Source organism: Acomys minous (assembly GCF_964271855.1).
Source record: "Acomys minous genome assembly, chromosome: 15".
NCBI lineage: Eukaryota > Metazoa > Chordata > Mammalia > Rodentia > Muridae > Acomys > Acomys minous.
In genome coordinates, this window is record NC_140497.1 from 10086092 (window position 1) to 10111641 (window position 25550).

At 41.8% G+C, this 25550-nt stretch overlaps 1 protein-coding gene across 2 annotated transcripts in view; it reads right to left on the reverse strand.

Moving 5' to 3' along the window:
* The window catches only part of CSMD1 (CUB and Sushi multiple domains 1), a 1521983-nt gene that overhangs the window by 119286 nt on the left and 1377147 nt on the right, over positions 1-25550 (reverse strand). For both annotated transcript variants that reach the window (XM_084758080.1, XM_084758079.1), the window contains exons 37-39: positions 20570-20674; positions 6832-6950; positions 2719-2788 (exon numbers count right to left, since the gene is read on the reverse strand). In XM_084758080.1, the coding sequence (XP_084614206.1) occupies positions 2719-2788; positions 6832-6950; positions 20570-20674 (294 nt within the window). The remainder of the gene's footprint in view (positions 1-2718; positions 2789-6831; positions 6951-20569; positions 20675-25550) is intronic.

Genomic DNA, 25550 nt, shown 5'->3' on the forward strand with positions numbered 1-25550 from the left:
TCTCTGTGTACCTGATACAGCAGAGGGTGTTAGACCCTTTGAAGCTGAAGTTACAGCTGTTTGTAAGCCACCATGTGGGTGCTGGGAACTGAACCCAAGTGATCTTAACCACTGAGCCATCTCTCCAGTCCCAGGCTTGCTATGTTCCATAATGGCCAGGCTGCAGCTACTTCTGCACCTTTGGCCTGGCCCTCTCCTCCTCATATTTTGCTCATGCCATCATCTCCCGCTCCATAAGCAGTCAGTGACCACATGCTATTCCTTTAAAAAACAAAACAAAACAAAAAAAACAGGTGATCTTTGATCTGGAACATCAGGGACTTGGCCTTTTCCTGGATTTGTATGTCTCATTTTGTGCAGATGCCCCATGTTCCGGCACAAGCATATGCATTTTTACTCCATGTCACAAGTCATATACTGTTGAAAACCCCATAGACCAAGGAATCTCCAGTCCCAGTAGCCCCAGTATGAATTCTAACTCTCTTCTGGGGGCCCTGGCAAGCTGCCCAGCCCCCCCAGGGCTTGATGTGGTATTAAAAAGGAGTGTTAGTTAAGCTCTGAGAACAGAGCCTGGTGCTCAGTGACTGCTAGAAAGCGGCTTATGCACCTTGACTCCATTAGTTCTGCGATTATTAGGAATTAGGACATGAGGTTTCCAGAACGCCAGTGAGTAAAATATTATTTCTCTACAGACTCCTGCTTCTACCTTCCTCAGCTCAGATAAATCTCGAGCTAACAGCTACAAAATACTTTGATTTCTTATGTCAGTCTTTAAGCCTCATTAGAGTCCTGTTTGAGTTTTGACGTGGGGCATCTCACTGCACGCCTTGCCCAAAATTGTAGAAGTGGATGTAACTTCAGTATTTGCTAATATACATATAAAAACACATTAAGGGACATGTAAAAGTCATATGTCTTGCTAACGTAAGTTAGTTATTCAAATTCAAATAAAAAAATTTCTTATACAGCACAGAGCAAACACAATGGCCCTAATCTGAATATGTCTGCTGGGAATCAATTCCACTTCAGAGCTGAAAGAATTTAAATCGCTACCTGTGGAAAACAGTTGTTCACAGGGAGATGGATGGTCTACATAAAAAGAGAAAAAAAAAAGTCCTTCAGCTTCTTCTTCCAGACCAAGGCTGGGATACAAACCTCCATTTTACACAAGGAGCCTTTGTGTGGAAAACAGGTTAATAGAAAATTTTATGTTTGGGTGTCACAAATAAAATACTGGCGTCTGAGGAAGAACGCTTCCTTGAAAGAGCATATGATGGTGAATACAAATTGGAGTTCTTTTCCTGAGCAAGGCCACTGTAGAACATGGAGTTCTGTTTGCTCACGATGTTTAGGGCCATACATTATCCTCTGTTCGGAGTCCCATTCAAGGCAGCTAAACTGTGTATTTCTCAAATACATTGCATGGCTAAAACTTGTTTGAGAAGCAGGGAAATCAGCATGCTGATGAAACACACAACAGCTATCATCTTGCTGACCTTGAGGACTAGTAAACTATATTGTCATGGTCCTCAACAGGGTAAATCTTGAAACCAAGACAGCCCAGAGGATAGGCCACAACATTCCAAGTTGCTTGATTTGTAGACCCAGAAGGCCCTTTCTCCTAAAGCAGTTGCAGACTATATGGACTGCCCTGAGTGGGGTGGTGACGTCAGAGATCTGCATGTGACAACTCTACAGGCTCAGGAAGTGTTAGACAGCCTCTGCCACAGCTAGCCAGGTTATCAGACAGCCACTGATACAGTCCTGATGCTGGATAAACAGCCTGATAAACAGGATGATGAGCCAGGCACAACTCTTATCAATGTCCTCCCAGTAGTGAGAGGATAATGTGACTGATGTGAATGGCACAAAACCTCAGGAGAAGCCAGCTAGCCCAGGCACAAGGGGCAGACGCTAAGGGGAGGAATCTGACAGGTAGTGTTAAGGTTTGTCCCAAACCCAATAACCCAATAGCAACAGATTTCCTCCATACTATATGGCTACAATATATGGGAAACCCAAAAGTCATGTTTAAGAACGCATGATAAACAACTTAAGAACCTCTTATATAATGACAGATTTAGTGCTGCTAGGTTTGTCGTTGGCCACAACACTGTACCCGCAATGTAACCCACCAGCACTGGGGAAGCTATCCACGGTTCTAGTTGAGGGAAGGGGAGCAGGGCTGGCTGCCAAGCAGTTTGCACTGGATGCTTTAGACCTCAGGCATAGGGTCCCCTTGCTCAACAGGCCGTGCTAATAAGGGTGTCTACACATAGCTGTCACTGGGCCTTTTGATGTGGAATACAAACAGACTGGTTTCCAGAGATCCAAGGACTTGCTTGTAATTCTGAGCTTGACTTTTGCAAACATGCTGTTCCTGAGGCTAAAAGAACGTTTGGAGAAACCACTCAGCCTGTCACCGCTATTACCATCTTCCTTCATAAATTAATAAATGGGGATTTTGGCATGGATTTGAACTGTTTGGCACCTGGAGCTGGGGGGTCTCAGAGCTCCTCTCTGTAGCCTGATCCAAAGTGCCTCCAAAAGCTGAACTGCCAGACTCCACAGGGTGGAGGTCACTGTAATCCTGTGACTTCAGCAGGTGTGACTGTGGTCTCTAACAATGTGTGCTTGGAGTGGGATGTGCAAGGGTGCAGGCTGAAGCAAGCTGGCTGGATGAGGGTCACTCAGTGAGGCTGCGCAAGGTGTGCTTACCAATGCACAAGGGAGAGGGGTAGTTCCAGCGGCGGACGGTACCCGGCATACAGGAAATGTGTGAGCGGCCCTGTTGAAAACAAAACCAGGAAGCTCATGTTAATTCAGCACAGTGGGCAGGGGTGAAATATGTGGGAACATTTGACTGACTGCTCTTTGTCCCTTTAAAAACTGTGAATCTAACCATCGTTAATGGGTCCCATTTGGAAATATCAGTCAGTCAATCAATCAATCAGTCAACCAATCAGTTACAATAGACATGATCTTTTCACTAACAAACCCTGACTATCTAAAAAGGCAACATTTCTGTTGAATTTTCACCATGCCTCAGGAAAAAGTATGTCTTATTTCCCCAGCAACAGCGGTGTTATAGCATTTGGCTAGAGAGGTGAGAGTGACTGGAGGAAAATGCTATGGAACGAGAGGATGGTGTGCTAGAATTTGCTGCCAGCCTATTTTGGGGTAATTTTCCTGACATTTCATTTGCCACTCGTTCACTGTCTACCTAACCTTTGCAGCATAACAAGCGGTTCAGTATGCCCTGCCTGGCGGGAGGTAGCTCATTGCTGCTGCTGCTGCTGCTGCTGCTGCTTGTCTGCTGTGAAATCAATCTTCGCAACTCAGGGTCTTGTGGTGCTCGAAACAGAACACAATTCTACTTTCCATAGTCAAAACCTAAACTTCCTCTTTTGAAGGCCAAAGAGCAGTGGAGAGATTTGTGAGGCAGTACTGTGCTAAACTGTCTCTACACAGAAAGTTCTAGATCGGTGGTTCTCAACCTTCCTAATGCTGTGACACTTTAGTACAGTTCTGCATGTTGTGGTGACCACCCTGCCCCAACCATAAAACTATTTTTGTTGCTGCCTCATAACTTTAATTTGGGACCGTTGTAAATCATAATGTAAGTATCTGATAAGCAGATGATCTTAGGTGACTCCTGTGAAAGCATCATTCTGCCTCAGTGGAGTCACAGACCACAGGTTGAGAACTGCTCCTCTAGCTGGCCCCTCAGTGTTCTGTTTTACTTTCCCTTCTTGTGACTCAGTGATTATCTCTGCCGTTCCTCCTTGTCTCATTCAAACATCTCATCCGCCACATACAAGTCACAGTAAGGTGACTGAGGCAAAAAAACGGTACAACTGGGGACTCAGGAGGCATAAATTTGCATTCATGATCAACAAAGATAAGGTGGCTGGCTCCCAGAGCTAATTATTCTGCTACAAAACTAAATTCTTCTTTTCACTACCATTGGCATTTTAGAAGTAGTTCTAAGGGAAAACTATGTTTATTTCTTAGATCCTACATCAAATGTAAGCTCTGCCATTGTCTTTACTACAATATTTGGTTTGGAGTCAAGGTTTTGCTCTGTTTCCACTGCTTGGCTTCAAACTCTGAATCCCTCTGCCTCAGTCTCCCAAAGTGTTAGGACTAAAAGCATGCATCGTCACATCCAGCTGGAAATACGTGTTTTTCAAGAAGACAGTTTGATGCTAAAGTGCGTGTATATCCTGTGGCCCATTAAATCATATTTAAGAAATTTCTTTTTGAATTATGGTTAACCATAAAGTGCAAAAGCCTTTAAAGATATTTATTGAAGACTACCAGTAAAATGGTCATCTATTACAAATCTAGAGCATATTCTGCTAAAGATAGTGCCATAAACATTCTGGATGAGTGATTTCAAACAAAATATGCATAAATAGATGAAATACAAAATTGGATCTTGAAGATTTTTATCTTCAAGGTTTTATCTAAAGAGCAACTTTTGGAGTTTTTATGTTTTAAAAGAGCATGAGACCACATCTGTGTTGGGTGGGTCTCCAAGATCACTCAGATATTCCTGGATTATTGGCAACTTGTGATATCAGCGCCATCGTGCTGTCCATCAGTCTCACTCCAGGGTACACATGTCTCTGTGAGAGCATCAGTAGGAGCAGTGCTTTGCAGGACAATATATGGTCCATGCGTGCAAAGTCATTAGTGTTTAGTCGAGCCATGCTAGCAACAAAAGCAGCTCAGTACCCACATCTGCACTTGTAGATATTAACATATTCCCCAACTCTAGGCTCAGAACAGATCATGGGAAAGACAAGGGTGTGGCTTACATCTGATGAGGAGGGCGAGGATGCAACCTGGGGTATGTTCATAGGCTAGTGTGACTAGGAAGAACAGCAATCCTATGTAACAGGAAATTCCTGTTTGAAAGAGGCTTTATTCTCCGAGGTCTTAACGTATCATTGTAAAAAAAAGGAAGGTAACAAAAGCTGTAAGTTCACATCTTTAGCACAAAATAACATGGAACTCAGAGGAAGATGCAATGCTGAGATGTGGATTTCATGGGAGAAAAGAAGAATATGTTGATGCAACTTCAGTCAGTTTTAACAAGAGCCAATGGAAAAACACCCTGCCTCCAAAAAAGCACACGGAAGTAAAGTAAGGTGTCTTTGCATGTAGAATTCATGATACAGGCTATAGAATTCTCTCTGCTGTAATAAGCGCAAGTACAATGCTCAGCCCAGGGAACCACCCTAATTAGCCTCCCTGTGCCTGGTTAAGCATGTGTTTCTATCACAGAGCTCCAGAGCCCTGTGGGAAAACTCAGCTTCTACAACACACTGTGCGCAGAGTCCATATGTTTAAGGCAGCACCAAGCTTGATCAAGCTCCCAGGGCTGTGAGCTACAGTCTGGCTTTCATGAACATGATACATGTAGTTAGTCATTTATATAATAAAAACTTTTCCTTTTTTTTTTTTTGTTTGTTTGTTTTCTTTTGTTTTTCGAGACTGGGTTTCTCTGCGTAGGTATATCAAGTTAGCCTTGAACTCACAACAACCCACCTGCCCCTGGCTCCCTGAGTTAGTTCGAGGCCAATCCCATATATGCAGAGACTAACTGTATACCACGCCATTATTTCATTGCATACCATGCCACCATTTCTTTGTTTCTTACTCAAACTGTTTAATGAAGTTAGGTGCAGAGTGCAGCTTGGAGATGGCCCCTAAGGTACATCAAATCTAGTGCTACTCTAAGTGTGTGTGAAATTACTTTGAGATATGAGTTGCATGAGGAACACAAACAGGAGCAGGGTGAGCTATGACCACTACTTTTTGTAGCCCGTGACTAAAACAGAAAACAGACAACAGAAACAGCGTTCATCTCGCTGTTTGTCTATTTATAGCATGTTTATAGAAATGTCTTTCATAATTTTGTTTTTAAAACTGTAGAAATGTATAGCCAAACTTGCCTATAGCATTTCTTGAAAACTGTTTAGTGTTCCTTTGTCCCTAGTGGTAATTAACAGAATGGAATCATGGGAAATGCAAATGAGCTGGTGCTCAAGGTTCAGCAGTATATCCCATCACCAGGGGCCAAGTTGGGGGAAGGGCTTAGCTTTTCTCTCACAATAATGAGAAGAATACATAATTTTGAAACAAAATAATTTGTTTAAAAACAAAATGGAGAGGTCTGCTGAGGTGCTTTGGCATTTAAAAGCTGACTCCAATGATGATGATTTTACAACCTGTATCCATCGCTCAGTCACAGAACAAAGGGAACAAGGCAAACTGGCTGCGTGGATGTGATGCAGCGCATGAACATTGGGTGTAGTGAGGCTTCTGTAGTCTTGGTTTCTTTTAGAAACAGAAATATTATGAGAATGAATTTTTGTTTTAATGCCAGGCTGCTTTGGACTGTCCTAAGTGGCTGACTATGATTTGTCCCGTGCTCTAGAAGAGGTGTGGGTTTACCAGCTGCAGGTAATTTATGTGACTGTGTGACACTTGGAATTCTGGGAACTTTTCAGAGGGTATATAAATGTCAGAGCCCTGAGAGGACAGGTGGGTGGTTGTTGGTCATGTAGGGTGGTGGTTGCAGTTTGTTAGCCATGGTCGAATAAAAAACATAAGGACAGAAATCAGACTCAGGGATTTTCCTATTTCCTCTATCCTCTCTATCTTTATTTCTATCTTATCTAGTGTTAGGGAATAAAACTGGGAGCAGGATAAAGGGAGGGAAAAAGAAGAACCCACAATGTAGCCAAGGTTAGCTACATTGGGCATGAACACCAAGAGGCCCATGCTGGGCCTCCCTCACCACCCCAGAAGGATGCCTACCTGCAAGGTGTACCCAGGCTCACACTGGAAGGACAGCACATCGTTCACCATGTACCGGTCTCCTATCTTGATGCCATTGCTCGGGAGAGCAGGCTCCTGGCACGCTGCTAGGCCCACCGCTAGAAAGACAGAGACAGACGCTGTGACTCAGGGAACGTCAGTAACGCTTCTACCATCAGTGACGGCAGCTCTGCTGCCCATTGCTTCCCGTAGAAAGAGGCAAAGGCTTTACCACTTCTTCTTGCTGTTGGACTGAAGGGCTTTAACGTTAGCTGAGAGTTGCAAGCTAATTCTTACATAGTACCTCAACTGATTCCCACTGTGGGAGGGATTCAAGTTTTTCTTAATATTAAAAAAAAAGTCAGTTCCACATTTCACATGAAGAACCTCAATTTTAATACTGATTCCACTAAGCAACTGTTTCCTGCTACAGGAAAAGCCTGGAATGATATTCTCTTATACTTCTCTCTCAGGCATTCTTAAAAGACTTTACAAGTTTGAAAGTCTGGGAATTCCTACTCTCTAGAGAAAGACATATTCTCCTCTTCTCCTGTTTCCTGCCCCCAGCAACAAGAGTCCCACAGCTAGTCCAGCCTTAGATAAATAGGACTAATGTTTACAGCCATAAAATGATGTGACCTGGTCCTCTTCTTAGAAGATAATTCCCTTCATGTGAGGAACTAACAGGTTGCAATAGAACTTTATCACATACTATTGAACTTCAGGCCAAAATACCCAAATAACTAACTCTATGTCTTATTTAGCAACTGTGTCATTCTGAAAAGAGAAAATATACAAGAATGGTACAATTCATAGGATAAAATGCGCACTGTTTTCATTGAAGAGATTTGAGTTTTATAAGATTACATTCTGATGACAGATAGTGTGGAATTAGACAATAATAACTGTGTTAATTCACACTCTATTTTTACAGCCAAACCCTGGCTAAGGGTAAATGCTGGCTTTCATTCTTCCTGGTCCAAGAAAGAGGAGAAAGGCTTCTCCAGGTGAGTCTCTGTATAATCTTGGACTTTTTCTCTTGTTCTGAAACTTGAAAAGAATGCATCACATCACAGACAAAGGAGGCTTGGATGGTGGGGAAACCAGTTAATTCAGAGGCATAGATAGTCTTGGTCCAGCACGGCTACCCCATCCTTGAGCTCCCCTGCACTGTGAGAGGACCCACTAACTGTTCCTCCTGCAGAGCTACCCACACTGTGCCACCTGTGCTACATCATTCCTTAGGACTTCACACACATGAATACACAATAACACAGCAATGATGTACGTTAATGTCAGCAGCAGTAGCAATAAGTGTCTGGCCCCACCCAGGGCTCACTTATGTGGGCACTGGGTCTGGTCCCCCAATTCTAGACATAAAGGTCTTAGAAAGAGCAGACACTATCAAGGGAAGTGATGTCTATGCTTACCATAGCCACTGAGACTGATGCTCCCTGCTCTGATACCCAGGAAAGCCTTCCAGCCAATAGCAAACACGTAAGGGAAGTGTTTGGCTCATCTAATCTGTGCTAGTAGATGATGTGGCTTTCACAAGATGACAGTGTGTTTTCTCTACTCTGACTCTGAGGCTGCAAGCCATGCATCCTGAACCATCCAGAGATCAGTGCTCCTGCCCCAAATCCTGGGAGGAGGACAGAGTTGAAATGACATTCCTTGCTGGTGGGATTGCCCATCCAAGACCCTGCTGTTGAGCTTGGGCTAATACATGAACTTGTTGAAATACTTCATATCATGGAACCTGGCTGCTACATATGAGAGAAGTACTATGAGTTATACCACAAATGTTTCCTAAGTTGAAATAGATTTTTCCCTAAATAGCTGTCTTTAAAAGTATAAAACACAATTTGCATTAGCAAGCAATATGCTGGATTTCTAACACAGATTTTCAAGCCATTTAAGGTTTTTCATAAAAGATAAAACCGCCAAACATAAAAAAGGCAATCACACAGGAAATCACAGCTACATTTAAACCCCCACACACACTAACGATGAGCAAGACCATCGTGTATGTGTGTAGCTTTATTTTAAAATTTTCACTCAAAAATATAATAAAATAGTATAGAAGAATACCTAATTAAAGTTTGGAACACTAAGGGGTATAATTTATGATGATTTTACGACAGCCATATTTTGAAATAAGTCACAATTTCAAAAGACAAGGCCAAGATCAAAGTTTTTAGTATTACAGAATGCTCAAAATGAAGAAGGAAATTTTACTGAAATTAAACTGGTGAAGATTATTGAGACTGAAATGACAAGGAGTGATATCAAATCTCAACAGCTGAATCACCTCCCTTTATGCGTGCTATGTGATGTTTTCCTTTTTAAAACATACTTTATTATGCATTGATTTATAGGTTTATATGCAGCTATTGCATATTACTTGAGTTTCTTTTCCCTTTCCTTAAATTCTATACTGAAATACAATTCATGCTCTGAACAAGGTAGCATTGCTATCTATCACCACAGGAAACGTACCTTGTTTGCTAGCTAATATCAAAACACAAAGCCATCATTAGAGCACAGTATAGTGGGACTGAGAATCTTCCACAAAGAGACCAATATATTTGTGATGTAGAAAGAAGCGGCCCCATTCCTTTCCTCCATCTCAGTATCACAGTGCAGTTGTATATGTTAGAAACTAAAAATGTAAACTCTTGATTTAAATAGGGATGGTTGCCAGCTCTCCCACTTATCTGTTTCTTTGTTTTTAAAGATGCAATTAATAACCAAAATATGAAATAAAAGTGGTATGACAGCACCAGGCAGGGTGGCTCTCACTGATGAGTCTAAGCCAGGCCTGAGCATCTTGGTGCACAACAGGTGAGTGAAGATGCTATTTACCAAAGCAACATGGAGTTGGGAGAGTGATATTTGCCTGAGCTGACTGGACTGTGTCTCAGGTTAAGGCTTGAGTAGATATATCACAGGAGTGCTGGAAGGCCACACAGATGTGTGAGTCTTTCACTAGACATACTGATGCCTAAGAACTCCATAAATATAGAAAGGACAACCTAAACACTGGTTAAGCTAGGCATGGTGTTATAACATTCCTCAAGCCCAGCACACAGGAGGATGAAGAAGAGATACTGAGTGTTTGAGGCCAGCGGGCTGTATAATGGTACTTTGTCTCATAAACAAATAAGTAACTAAATATTATTTTTAAGTTGACTATTTTAAACATAACAGAATGGTAGAAAAATTCTCTACTAATGTTTCAGAGGTAGCAACATCTAGGGAAAAGACACTGGAAAATCATTTACAAGATTTTTAGCAGAATTTCTATCCCTGTCTGATCATGGTGCACTTACAACTGACATCATATATGCTGATGTGGAACACCTAGTGAGGGATTTCACTTGAAGGTGGTTCATAAACAGCCAGGTTCTTTGATCTCCTTGGATACAACTTAATGATGGTTCTCATAAATCTGAAGACCGCATGACCATTTGTGCTGGGGGGAGGTGGCTAACACATTGAGATGTTTTATAATGTATTATTCTGTCCACTCTGATGTTAAAACTTGGACTTTTAAAAAGCACTGATATATAAAGTTTCAATTTGATTCAGAATGGGGGGAGGATGTTTTTTAACGTCCATGAATCTAGCCTATAGAAGCAAAGACCATGAAGCAAAGCCATTAAAAAGATAAGTGTTCTAATTTGACCAAAAGTAGAGTTTAATGGCTTGACCTACTGCTGATCATAAAAATGTGAATGTTGTGAGCCGGAGGTGAGCAGATAGCCCATCAGGCCCCTGGGGTGCACTGTGGCTGGTCCTTAAAACCCAGCAGAAAAAAAAAACCAGAGTGAGTTCATGTGCAGCTCAGAAGTGAAAAGTATGGACGGCACATGACAAACGTCTGCTTTAATCGAAACATATAGTGTAGGATATCTAGGTCCTCCAGAAGTCACAAACCCAGATGACTTCAAAGGATTTTTCTCAACTGACCATTGCTCTCCCTGACACTGGCCTGGCTTGTAGTCTTTACAATTCACAGGTTACCTTGAACATGTTACTCTGTATGAGGAGCTTAAAACAACAATAAACCTTAACAAAAAACAAAAAACAAAAAACAAAAAACAAAACAAAACAAAACAAAAAAAAAGGGAGAAGTAGATCCAAGTGGAGAGACTCAGACTGGAGTATTTGCCAAAGGGAAGTCAAAGCACAATCTTCGAGCTTTATTCTGTTGTTCTCATAAAACCTTCAGAAGGAAAGCAACTTCAGGGAGAAAGGAATCTATTTGGTTTCCACTTCTAGGTTATAGTTTATGATTGAGGGATAACACGGCAGGCACTAAAGCAGGAAGTGAAAGCAGAAACCACAGAGGAGTGCTGCTTGCAGATTCGCATAGGCTCATGTTCAGCTAGCTGCCTTAAAGAGCCCATGACCTCCTGCCGATGGAATGGTGCTACCCACAGTGGGCTGGCCCATCTAGCACCAATCAATAATCAAGACAATCCCTAGAGACATGTCCACAATGACAGTCGGATCTAGGTAGTTCCTCTATGGAGACCTTCCTCCCACATACGTCTAAGCAAGAGGTACTCAACCTTCCTAATGCTGTGGCACTTTGATACAATTCTTCATGTTATAGTGACCCCCAACCATAAAATTATTTTTGTTGCTACTTCATAACTGTAATGTTGCTACTGTTATGAATAATAATGTAAATATATGATACGCAAAGGCCTTATGGGGCCCCTATGAAAGAATTGCTCTACCCAAAGGGGTTGTAACCCACAGGTTGAGCAGCACTGATCTAGGCTACATGAAGTTGACAACTAAAGCTAATTAGGACATAAACACATACTTACGCATGCACACAGCAATCCAATACACAGGTGGGTCATCATTACACTATTTGGACACAAAAGGCTATGTTTTAATTTTGAAAAGAAAAATGAAAAAGCCACCCATGCTATATTCTAAATACAAATGGTCTTTGTTGGCAGTGTTTCACCATAGGGACTTTTTGATTCATGAGGTGGTAACCAATGTGTATTCACTAGAAACCACACTGTTAACTTCGAATTTTGATGTTTTCCTATGGCTGGTGATACAGGGTAAGACAATTTGTTTGTTGTGAAGCTGCATAACTCCTAGGTCCTGGCAGATCGGGAGGGTACACAGCTGGCACTAGGTCAGAAATATCCCATGCATTTTAGGTTGATAATACTTTCAACTGAAGCATGCTTATGAGCTGTAGCGCTTTTGTAAGGAGAAGAACATTTATAATTAGAGAACAGTTCTTCTGTACAATACAGATAGATGTGAGTTCAAATTTACTGGTTGATTATAGGGTTTGATGCTGGGTGTGTATCCCCATGTCTGTTGAAAAATCCTTTTCATTGAATCTGTCAGCCTTGTGCATTCTAAAACAGAAGTTTTGCTGATAATCAGTGATATCTCTGTCTTAGGTAAGGTTTCTATTGCTGTGAAGAGACACCATGACCATGGCAACCCTTATAAAGGAAAACACTTAACGGGGGCTGGAATATAGGTTTAGTCCATTGTCACCATGGTGAGAAGCATAGCAGTGTACAGGCAGACCTGATGCTAGAGAATGGGTCAGGAGTTCTACATCTGGATCCACAGGCAGCAGGAAAAAGAGTGAGCCACGGGGCCTGGCTCGAGCTTCTGAAACGTCAAATCCTACCCTGAATTGCACACTTCCTCCGATCAGGCAACAGCTACTCCAACACGGCCAAATATCCTAATCCTTTCAAATAATGCTATTCCTTGTGAGCCTATGTGGGCCATTATCAACCACAATCTCATTAAGCAAAGGTTGCATGAAAGTCATGAACATGCACTGGTAGACAGGTAAAAAAAAAAAAAAGAAGTCAGAACTCGACTTAGGTGAGTCTGAAAGATGGGTAATATGACCACATAGACAGATATAAGTATCACCATGTACACGCAGACTTTTATACCACACTCTTTATAGAGACAAACGTCTAAACAAAAATAATCCATAAACTCCACTATTAAAACAATGTACATTGAATAAAATTAAAATTTTTAAAATAATGTACATTAACAGAAGATATTTTTATTGATTTTCTAGATTATATGTGGACCCAAAAGATGTCATATCTGTAGCACATTGTCAGTCTTGACAAAAGTAACAAATACCATTATTATTCCTTCTGATTTTTTTAGATCTTAGGCCCGTTTGGAAGTCTAGGGATTGTGTTTCCAGTTTCTCTTAAGGTGCCACAGAGAATAGTAGCATTTTAATGACATGTAGATTAATTCTGCACAGACCACAGAAGGGCTATTTCTCACCTTACTCGACCTTGGGCTTCTAAGCTTCCCTTGGTGTTAGGACCTAAGTGGTTTGCGCAATACCACTAGCAACATGAGGAGGTGAGGTGTGCACAGGACTTGGAAAGGGCTTCTTGTCCCAACACCCTCATCGGCAGAACCGTGATTACTGATTTATCCAGGCAAAGTTTGTCTACACCCAAAGTCATGTGGCACTGAGTAATGAGTGGCCAAGCCTTGTAGCACAGTTCTACTTTTATGCTGAAATTACTTTTGATCAAATGTCTCTATTTCAGACTAAGAACCTTTGAAGACAAATCTGTTTTCCTCTTTCTCCTCCCCTTGTTCCTCTTCCTCTTCTTGCTTCTCGTCCTCTTCCTCCTCCTCTTCCTTCTTCTTCTGTTCCTATTCCTCTTGTTTCCTATTGTTAGGCGATGCACATTTGTCCCTCTAAGGTTCACATGTTGACATTTAACACCCTGTATGATTTAAAATTGGGCCCTTTAGAAGGGGACTGGAGTTGGATGAGAATGACACTGATCCTCAGAACGGAGTCAGTGCTACTACAGGAAGGATGCGTGCTGTGAGAGCCCTGCCCAGAACCTGCAATCCCAACATGTAGGATGTCAACAAACAAAGACTCTATCAACGCCTCGATCTTGGACTTGCAGCCCCAAGATTGTGAGAAATGAGCTTTATGTGGCTTAATACACAGCCTGTGATGCATGTCAGAGTGACCAACACTGGTGTAAGCAGTTAACACACATCTGCCATGAAGCACACTACGTGGGGCAGAATAGTTTGCATCTGTTATTTAATAATAGATAAAGTGGTGACAAATTCAGCCTAAAGAAACTTAGTCACTACCTGAAAATCACTTTTTCTGCTAAATAATAATCTTCTATGTTTTAAGATTAGCTAATGTTATGGAACCGGGTGTTCTTTAGTGACAAACAATATTTTAACAAATGAACCAAAATGAACAACTTTGCAGTCACCAGACATACATCTGAAATTGTCCCCACTTTGTGGGAGAAATTAAAGCTCCTACTTTTCTACTTTCCACATGGCCACTAGGTGGGCGTGCTGGTTAAATTTGTCACACTTTTGCATGAAAGGGGACGACTGCTAAAAATACAGCCTCGCCAGCTGTCTTTGCTATGGAGCTATATCCATCACAAATTCCAGAATCGCTCCACTTATGCTTACTAGAGCGACAGCTGGTTCAGAACAGTCAGACCATTAGACTCAGCGAGGGTTGTTAAATGTCAAACACTACACTTGAACTTTCCCTCAATTACACAAAAATTATTCTACCCGCTCAGGCACTTACTGCGGTGTCAGGGATTCTGAGTAAGAGGCCCAGGCTTTGTCTGGAACCACAGCCGTGATAGGTTCTCAGGGTGTGTTATATTAATAGGGGAAAAAAATCAAATAAAATGTAGACATTTGATACATGGACTTAACGTAAACTCAGTGAAAATCTGTATTCAGTAGTCTCCTCAGTCTATTAAAATAAAAGTAAACAACTGTAAGATATGTAGATTTAATTGAAATCCTCCTCACTCAGTAGACCACCTGGCCAGGCAGATATATTGAGTGAAGTAACACAATTCATTGAAACAGCGTCTTAACAAAATTCATCCGGGATTCTAGTACATTTATTTTGTCTTATAATATCTGGCATGCCTCTTCTGTTTATTTATTAGATCTTTGGCTAGTATTTTGCATCAGTTACTTTTCTATTGCTGTGACAAAACACTGTGACCAAAGTAACTAACGGAAGGAGGGGCCTGTTTAGGCTAATGTTTTGAGGGGAAAGAGCCCATCACTATCACACAGGGAAGGCAAGCATAGCCAGCAGCAGTCAGACATGGTGGTGGCAGTGGCAGCAGTGGCCAGAGCCGTGCGGAGAGCTCATGTTCCCCCAAGGCGAAAAGGAAAGGCTTCAAGCAGAGACAACACACATGACATGGTTAGAGTCTTTTGAAATTTCAAAGCTCTCCCCAAGTGACATATCTCCTTTAGCAAGGAGAGACCCCTTAGGCCTTCCCCAAAGTCACCCACTAAAGAGCAAGTATCCAAATGCTCGTACTGTGGGGGACCTCTCATCCAAACCACAGCACAAAGTAACCAGCATATTTATAGATGTGTCTGATGTGCCTGCTTATCTCAAGCCATCCATGAAAGCTTCCTTGTTGCCAACACAACTTAATACACTTGTCCGAAGACGAGTTCCTTACCCAGGATCTATAGTGAGGTACTGTGTGATCAAATTGTGATACTGTGTACTTAGGATGAATACTCGATCACTGTCAGTGCAAATGTGTGACAGTTACTGTTCTAGAGACTTGAAGAAACCTGATGCTAGCTTGTGCCTTCTTAGAACGTCAGCATCTTTATGGTTAATAGCTTATGGCAATGAGTAACACTCATATCAGAACAACATGTTTAATAATGTAGCACGTTGGATCCTGATATTGCTCAAAGTCAGTTGAGCACATTAAAGGCACTTTCAATTCTTGCCACAACTACTAAACAAATATTTCAACTGTGCACACTCAAGGCAACTTTGTTATTTAATCAAATAAGAACTTGGTAGCACATTAATGAAATAAAACTATTGGGTCTTAAAGATATTTTATACTTTGAATGGTGTTTATGAATGTGTGTAACTTTTCAATTAATTAATTTTCTACACTATTGTTTTTGAGGAAGGGTCTTATGCCTCCCTGTTTTGTCTCAAATTCACTTTGTAGCAAAAGAAGATCTTGCACTCCTGGTCTACCTTACTTGTAGCTCTGAAGTCAGAGATCACTAATTTACACTATTTAAACAATAAGTTAGTCTGGGTATAATCAAAATAGGAATCCCAGACCTCTGCTCTACCCCACAAGAACAGACATGCCCAGAGGCCTAGGATGGGTAAACCCTTGGTAAATAAAGTTTAAACTATCCCATGCCTTCTGTGCACTAACAGAACACTTGAAGCAGGTCTTACATGTGTAAAACCTCAAACACATTTTCATGTTAAAATAATTGTGAGAGGTTTCGTTTAAAATGGAATATCAGAAACAAAATCTTCTGGGCCCCTTGATGTCTTCTGAAGCATTTACCACAACTGGCCATCATCCTCTGATAATTAATTTACGTAAAAACAAACCAATAGTCAATGTCATTCACTTGTTTCTACAGGTTAAAAACAAAGGAGCATTGTGGGTGTATCTTACTGGTCATGTTTTGACTCTTATTTATCCCTGAAATATACCATCACACGTCACCCGAGTACTCTGTTATATGGCTTCAAGATGCTTGGCAAAGTCAGTAGCCATTAAAAAGGTTCAGGGGCCTAAAGGTGACATAAACAGGGGTCATATCTATCCTGTTACTCTGTCTATGAAGTTGAAATAACAGAGGCTAACAATGAAGATGTGTGCACATAACTGGCAATGGAGGTAAGGGGGAGGCCACCATTTCCCAGAAAAGGTGAAAGATGGCATGGAACATATTCGGTAAAGGCCATTCTAGGTGAAAAATGATCAAACACATGTTAGTGTCTAATGAGTCTAAAGAATACAAGCACTTGCTGGTATCCTGAGAGCCACTTCCTTATGGGGGCATCCCCTGAGGCACGATCAGGGAGGGAGAGAGGAGCAGACTTTGTACTAGAGCTGACGATTCCTGCAAGGGGTACTCCAGGGTTCCAGCTAGGAAGTACATGGAAGATTCTGCCTGAGCCAACAGGGGACAGTCCACAGCCGTCTAAGTGCAGGGCTCAGTTTCATCCAATCCACCCTGGCCTCTGCTCTTCTCACACCTGCTTAGACCTGAGATTCCAAAAGACCAGCATGGAACAGTATGGGAAACCCCAGTCTCTTTGCCAAGGAGGACAACTGTGGAACTGACTTAGATGGTATACTTACATTGAACTTCATGCTTTTTAAATGCCCAAAGATTGCAGCTAGGAACAAACTCATGTGTGAGTAGTCCTTTGGGCTGCATGTAACACATACAAAAAGTGTTAGAAAGCCTATGGTTATCTGGTAGACCTCACAGTCTCAGAAGATTATTATGAAATTCTCTGGGATATAAGAAAGAAGCCAGAACCTACGCTACTTAAAAGATGTCAAGGTCCTCAATGCAGTTAGGATATGACTGGGGAGGTGTAATGATTTCGATTAATATTCAGGAAAGCATTTCTGGTAGAGACAGAGGACACCTAAAAGCAGGTTATAGGGAGATTTTTGGCCGTGAAAATTGTTCCAGAAGACCTTGTGAGTCAGGAAATGATTAAATAGAGATAAATGACTAAGAGGTTAGGTAGGCAGGGGTAAGGGACGGAAGCTGATTGAAAGCCTCTCTGTGGGGCGTGCAGAACTCATCTCTGGGGACACAGAGAACCTTCTAGCGCCCTGCTGTACTGTGACACTCTTGCTTAAGCTCAGCCCGTCAGTGAGGATGGTTAGTGTATACATACATATAAGGGTTGTAATGATGGAGCTAACCCACACTGTCAATTTGCCAATATTCCATCATGATACTACAACTGCTAAAGGGCTTATTACTTTCTACTTCAAAAGAATTAAGGTCTTGCAGAATTTTAAAGCTTCCCTGAGAGCATTCACTTAAAGCTTTTAACCTAGAGCAATTTAAACCCTTAAAAATCCCAAGCACAGTTTAAAAAAACAACAACAACAGCAATTTAAGAAAATCTAAATCACAAACACCCCTGACCGAGAGTAATTTAGAAGCCCCATCCATGTGAACTGTAAGAATCAGAAAAAAAAGACATCTCTTTTTATTTTAACAAGGAAAACCTGAAGTATAAAATTAAAACCTTCCTGAACTTATCTCAACACTGAGGTATCTGGGTGAACTACCTCAATTCTATTGGATGCCCCCGCCCCCCCTCAAGAGGACAGGAGGCACAGAGAGTCCCTTCAAGAAAGGGAGAACCTAAGAAAAACTGTTGGCTTTACCTAAGCAAACCTCCCAAGCCTGGGCCATGTCCCCATTGGCTCAGGGACCCAGACAGAGGTTCTGTGCATCCCACTACAGGCTTTCTGTTGTGGGCTGGCACTGTAGCCCCTAGCCCACAGTTTGCAGAAGAACAAGGTGAAGTACCTCATGGTTCCCCCGATCTTCACTCTTAGAAACTCAAGTGCTCAGGGATGCTATATGCCCCCATGTTTCCTAGGTTACATACACATGGATGCTCTGCATCGTGGATGTTAACCATGCACTCTTAGAACTACATGTACCACGCCTTCAGATGTGAGTGGTTTGGCTTTGAGAATTCTGCAGTGCTCCTTTGGACTAAGGCCTGGTCTTCTTTCACACAAGGACTAGGGAGTTCTCTCTAGACGCAGGTATGCAACAGACACTGTGGTTCAGGTTTCAGCCTCAACAAGCTTCTTAGTCATTCTCACCCTGGCCCTAGTCTTGTGTGTAGAATGAGCATTCCTAAGATGGGGTACCTGTGAGCATCCCTTTCCAGTGACAGGTGGGACTCCTGACCCCAAAGCCTCAGTAAAGAATATTCTTAGCAAAAAGCTTGCTGTGTCTCTGAACTCCAGGTCACGACTGTGGTGACAGGTTTTCTGCTTTGATTTCTCCACCCCAAAAAATAAAAAATAAAATAAAATACAGCACTGTCTGAGGACAGACAGAGTTCCAGTAGATTCGGCATGGCATATGCTCCAAGAGTTGCTTTCTTCTTTTAATTTTACGGATAAATATTTTATTAAAAACATGAATTTAGAGATTTTTACAGAGATTTGCAAATATAAGTTTTATTGTACATGCTGAAATATTTCAATGTATTAAACTATTAGTGATTGTTGGCAACTTAAGTCAGCACTATCTTGAGGGGTAAGGCTAATTCAATACCTGTTTTCAAACAAGTATGAAAAATCAGAGCAAATAGCTGAATTTCTTTTAATACACAAATGATGTGAGATAAAACAAAAGACAAAACAACAGCAGCAGCAGCAACAACAACAACCCTAGCATCAGCCACAAAGGCCGCTAACTGGAATAGTCCATGTCCAAATGTAGCATCGTGTTTGGTCAAATAAAAAGCAAACGCATTAATTAATTATGGTCTTGGATTCTCACATAAGACCTTGGTTTCCTGAAGAGGCTTCATTTCAATTGGGAGATGGAAGGAAATTGGTCTCTCTTTTAGAGACTCATACTGACTCAGAATATCCTGGGATGGAGACAATTATGCTAATAGAGCTACAGTATATGTACGAAGTAGATAATTATCCCCAATAGTCACAGACTAATTATGTTACCAACATCTCCTTCCCCCAAAAGAAAAAGGAAATCCAGAAACTGTAAGAACTTCTCAGGGCTGAGAACAATGATCACTTCCAACAGGACAAAGACATTAATGGACTGGCTAGCACGGCGCATTTGCTCTTTGCGGAAACTTCATAGGATGGATCAAAGTATCAGAATTTTCCAGAACTACTCAACATAAATAACATTTGCAGGATCATTTTACACCGTCACTAGTTTAGCCCTAGTCACATAAACTGGAACACACTTGCATGCAAATTCCTATAATAAGTAGGGAGGCTTAAGCAGAGTGTGAACGGGGCCTGTGGTTGGCGGCTGGCGATGAATATTTATCATCAGCTGGAATGTGGCCTTTTGGAAACACATGTATTACACTTCAGCAAACTGTTTATCTCAATTTTAAAAATCACTTATTGAAGCTAACCCACGTATTTGCTCACTTGCAACCACTTATTAGAGGAGATAATACCAACATCAAGCCATTTCAGAGACTGAAAACACATCCCAAAACAACCTCACTTTCCTGGAAATCCACACTTCACTTTTACAAGGTTCACCTGAATTGCCCCAACACTGCAGCGGGGGTTGTGGGTTTGACCTTTGTTGTCCCATTTATCAGACTATGAATGCAGCCTCACATCCATTTTTATAAAGGTCAACTTCTCGTCTGTGATGTCTCTTTCCAATTAAAATGAGTAACACGCCAGCATGGGCTCTGAAATGCCTGCTCTCTGCTAGGTCTGGTTTTGACACCTATGAGAGTCCACAGAGAAAGCCCCATGGCATTATCTAGTGATACGACCCTATTCTGTGGTCGGGAATGCTAATGTGAATATCTGTTGTTACCCATAAAACCAATCATGTTACAAACCGCTGGCATGTGTTTCCTAATACAAACAGCCTAAAAACACAGTTGGTTCATCTAATTATCCCAGATACTATCTTGGGCATTGCTCTGGCAGTCAGTTGTTTATAGACAGTGTCCTCCGTGTAGCCGATGTTCTGTAAAACTTGATTTTACATAGGTCTTAGATGGAGTTTTGGAACACTAATATGTCACCGCTTAATGCAGGCAGGATTTGTTTCTCTCGGGGAGGAGGTGTGCCTATGCCCCAGCAGAAGCAAAGGTTGATCTTACTTTTGTATTCCAGGTGGAAGCCAGCGGCTGCAACACTGATGTCCGACTGGAAATGCAGGCAGAGCTGGTTGGAAGTGCTGTTCAGCAGCGCAGGGACTGTGGTACCTGTGTAGGGGGAAGAGGTACAGCTTTAACAGGAAACAGCCTGGCAGTCCACACGCAGAGCGCAGAAGACCATATCCCAGGCTTCCAAGTGCCTAGAGCGTGTCTGAGCATCTCTGTTTATTCTGAGTGTTGGAACCACAGCTGCCTCACTTGGCAAGACAACTTAGCGGGTCCATGGACCTGCTGCCACTTCCTCCAGACTGCACCCAGTCCCCTGACCTGCACTCTGGCTAGGTTAATGAAACTCTCTCTATGCATTTATTTGCATAGCTCCAGGCTGGAAAAAAATCCCACAAGTTACGTTGTTTAGTAAAATCTAAATCAAATTCAGAGAACATAAGTGCTGAATTCTTTAGCACTGGGAGGAGTTCTCGTCATTACTGGAGTTTACCCTAGGGCAGGAAAAAGAATCTTGTGCCTCTCAGCCCCACACATGTTCCTCCCCAAGCTTCTTAGTACTGTGACATTCCGTAATTCTAAACAGCTAATACACCCCCTACAGATGCCACTTGCCCCAACGCAGCCTGTGCTGGAGCACTAAGGTACCATGTGTGTTCTTAGATCTTCCACAGAAGCTTTATTTCCTGCACAAGTCATATCAGGGAGCTCCCTGCCCTTCTTACTGATCTGCCCCCATCCTCTTCCCCACTGAGACCCCCACCTCAGCATCACCTCTTTTAAGAAGCTTAGGGTTTAGAAGACAAAGGCTAAGGGAAGATTTACATAAGGTGAGGACACCTGCTGGCCCTAGATGTGGCTCTCTCCTGCGATGGCGATGAGGAAAGACATCAGTAGATGAGATAGTTGGTACCTGAGAAATAGCAGGACAGAGTAAAACCTTCTTGCTCATCTTAGGCTGGCATCTGTAATCCTTCATTAGATTTCCAGAAAGTCGCCAATAACTTAAACATGAGTTTTATCTAATTATGTTGGCTCATTTGTCAACTATGACCAAAATTATTTAAAATGTTCTAGGAGGTTAACAGAAAAAGAGGCAAGACAAGAGAATCCCATAGTGTTTTGTTTGTTTGTGTGTGTGTGTGTGTGTGTGTGTGTGTGTGTGTGTGTGTGCAGACTCTGGAATGCCTCTTTGAGATCTGGGGTCATTTTTCCCTAGATGTCAAGGGCAGCTGAACACAGGAGGAATGAGTTCTTTTTTTAATTTAATTACTTTATTCAGATTACAACTCAATTGTAATCCAATCACTTGTATCCTCCCATTCCTCCCTCCCTCACTCCCTCCTTCACCCTATTCTTCTCCCCTAGGTCTATGAACAAGGGGGACCCTCCTCCCCCACTGTATGGTCATAGGCTATCAAGTCTCATCTTGGTAGCCTGCTTATTTTTTCTTTGAAATCACTAGTCCAAAATCCACAATAAGACTACGAAGTGTGTGTGTGTGGAAAAGTCTCTTACAGAATGCTTGCAGATTTATCTCTTTGGTGTTTGAGTTTATAGACAAAAAGATAGATGGGTAGACATATAGATGACAAATCTAAACAGACAGATAGATGATAATAGTTTAACACTGAGTATCTGTGGGGGAGCTGTCTGCAGGTAGGTCCTCTCTAGGTAAGACTTTTTCCTGGCCCAGCCTCAGCAAAGGAAAGTATTGGTCATAAGGCATCCAGCAGGGCTCCATGAAGTCTCAAAAAGAGACAGAGATGGTAGAGAATCGTGGAGGTGAAGGATGCTCACTGCTTTGCTTATTCTTTAACCTTAGACTGTTTCTAAAATAAACACACACACACACAAAGAGACATTGACTTATTTTGTGGTATTCCCACAATGTTTGTCAACTTTCATCTTGTATACTTGTCATCTGGCTTGTACATGAAGAGAAATGACAAGGACATTTCCTGTGGAAAGCTTCACTTTCCCATTTCTACTCCAGCACCTAGGACTAGTTAACTCCGGCACTCCATGACACAGTCTCATGCTACAAAGTAAAGACTACGCTATGCCTTTTACTCAGATAAGCTAATGAGTTATGGATATGACATTGGCTTGTGAATTCACATGTGAAATTATGCCTTAGTATGCCAATCATGAAATCTAACAACTGTGTGTCCTATGCTTCAGGAGGGCTATAGATGGCATGGCTCCCATCACCCAGCCACGTCTGGACAGAGAGTCTGTCCTGCCATAGATGAGGACTGACTTTGGGTCTTCTCAGTAGAGTCTAATATCAGGATTTATTCCCTCCATGCAAAATGCAACTGTGTGATTTAAAAAAAAACAACACATTGCCACAGGCAGAATATTTCCGATCACATTGTTTTACTGTGACCCAGATAGAATGACACATAACAAAGGAAGCTGCAAAATTTTATTATTGTCCCTGCAGAGTCTACTTTCAGTATACTGATATTTGCTTTCCTTTAATACCAACTGTCAGATACAAGTCTGCATAAATTCCGCTCTATTTTACTCATTTATAATTTATAACCCGCCTGCTTCCAAAAGTGATTTTTCAATGGCTTACTAAAAAAGATCTACATACATACATATTCCTACCCAAGCAGAAATGAAAAACGAAAGCACTGAATTTATTAAAGATGTCAATCACTTTGTTTTGAAATATGTACTTCTTATGACACCTTGTTCTTATTTATTTTTATTCAACAATTAAAATATTTCAGAATCTGCTTTATAAATACTTTTAAGTATCACAGGAACAAAATCCTTGAGTATTGATTGTGCTCTAAAAAAATCCAAACTTTGTTCTACTAAAGCATTTTTTCTCCATATTGCATTTTTCATTGAGAATTTCAGACGTGTCTACAATGATATAGGATCATATCCAATTTAAAAACTATTCTTCTAAAAGATCTGAAGTAATTTCTAGATCAATAGAAAATTTCTGTTGCGGTATAAAAAAGGTCTAATGTATCAATTACTCTGGACATAGGATATAGTTCCCTTTGTGTCCATATTCATGTCATAGCAGCCTCCATCTGTATGACCCTAAGTGTTCTGCAGGCCTAGGGACTAAACCACAGAGGTTCTCAAAAGCAGGCAAACATGAATTCCACAAGACAATGTGAGCTGTCGATGTCACCTGAGTCTCAACCCTCTGCCAGTGAGGTCTCTGAGCAAAACTCAGAAGCCATTATCATTGACAGCATCGAGGCTGCATCTCAAGTTTTTCACCCTTGGTCTTTGAAGATTGAGGCTGCAGCCCAAGTCCTTCACTCTTGTTCTTTTTCTTATTGTCTTGAAGTTTCAGAAAAAGTACAATAAAAACAAGCCAGGTTTCATGGACTACCTTTGGACAGTCACTCAACACTACTCACTATGCAGGCTATGGACTTAAAGCAAGAACAGCAGTGTGAGGCTGTGCTCCTCCTGGGACAGCGTGGCTGCTGGCTGTACTGTGTGGCAGGTGAGCACTGGTGGCACAAGCTTGTGAGAGCTGGGGGCAGTGCCTTGGCTGCCTGTGGCAGTCAGAATGGAAAGAGTACACTCAGAATAGCACTGGACATGCGACAGCTGGCCAAGCCTGGCTTTGTTTTTCTGAGAGAAAGATCTGAGGTTTCTAGTTCACATCCGTATCCCAGCTAAGGCTGTCGCACTCTGGCGGGAGGATGCCTGCGGTGAGCTCCACTCTGCTGCTTTGCTGCTGTGTAGTGGGAGGCATGGAGACAGGAGTGTGCCACACTTTGTCTACCAGCTCAGCATATAACACTCCATTCGCAATCTGTAAGATTACTACTGTTGTTGTTATTTTATGCCAAGAATGTTGTGTTCATCATCCTTCTCCATGCATCAGTTAGGATCTATGGTGTGGGGGAGCTATGCATTCATCTAATTACAACTGTGAAATCCACAGACGTCAATTTCACCCATTGTATACAAAATGGTTAATCACCTGTTGTATATGTATGTAAGTTAGATATACACATTGTACTATATACGTATTATACACATTTGTGTAACATATGCTCTATACACAGTCCTACTATCCCAGCTTGTAGTCAATAATCCCCCTAGAAATGTCCTTCCTTTAAGTCAGTGATGACTTATGCTTCCTAATCTGTGATCCTTTAAAAGTTACTCATGTTGTGGTGACCATCAACTATAAATTTTTTCATTGCTACTTAACTGTTATTGCTATTGTTATGAATCATAATATAAATATCTATGTTCTCTGCTGTCTTTGGTGACCCCTGTGAAAGGGTCTTTCAACCCCAAAAAGGGTCTTGACCTACAGGTAGAGAACCATTGCCTTAAGGGGAGAATGGGGCTTAATGTAGTGATAGTTTCAGTGGTTATAAGACAAGGTTTGTGGTTTGTGTACTAGGTGCATTTGTTGCTATTGGGCTGTTTCTGCTCAACTTCCCTCTCAATATGGAGGGGGGATACAAAATACACATGTGCACGTGCACAGACACACATACACATACACACACACACACACACACACACAGAGAGAGAGAGAGAGAGAGAGAGAGAGAGAGAGAGAGAGAGAGAGAAGAAGAAGAAGAAGAAGAAGAAGAAGAAGAAGAAGAAGGAGGAGGAGGAGGAGGAGGAGGAGGAGGAAGAGGAGGAGGAGGAGGGAGGGAGGGAAAGAATGAATCCTGGAAACATGTTGGAGAAAGAAAACTGACCCTTTATAAAATTTCAAAATCTATTAACCCTTGAAAAAAATGGATTCAAAAAGGGAGACCCTATTGCCTTCAGAAACTCTGAATGTCCTCAGTATGACAGTTGTCCAAGCACAGGCACACTGCCAGAGTGTAAGTCCTGCCTTTAAGTTCAGTCATAGACTACAGAGCCCTCTAGAAGGGTCCAGGATTCTGACTGCTCATGTGGAGCTATTGCTGCCCTGGGCCACTGTCTGCCTGGCTATGTTCTCTGTCAGACATGGGGGCTC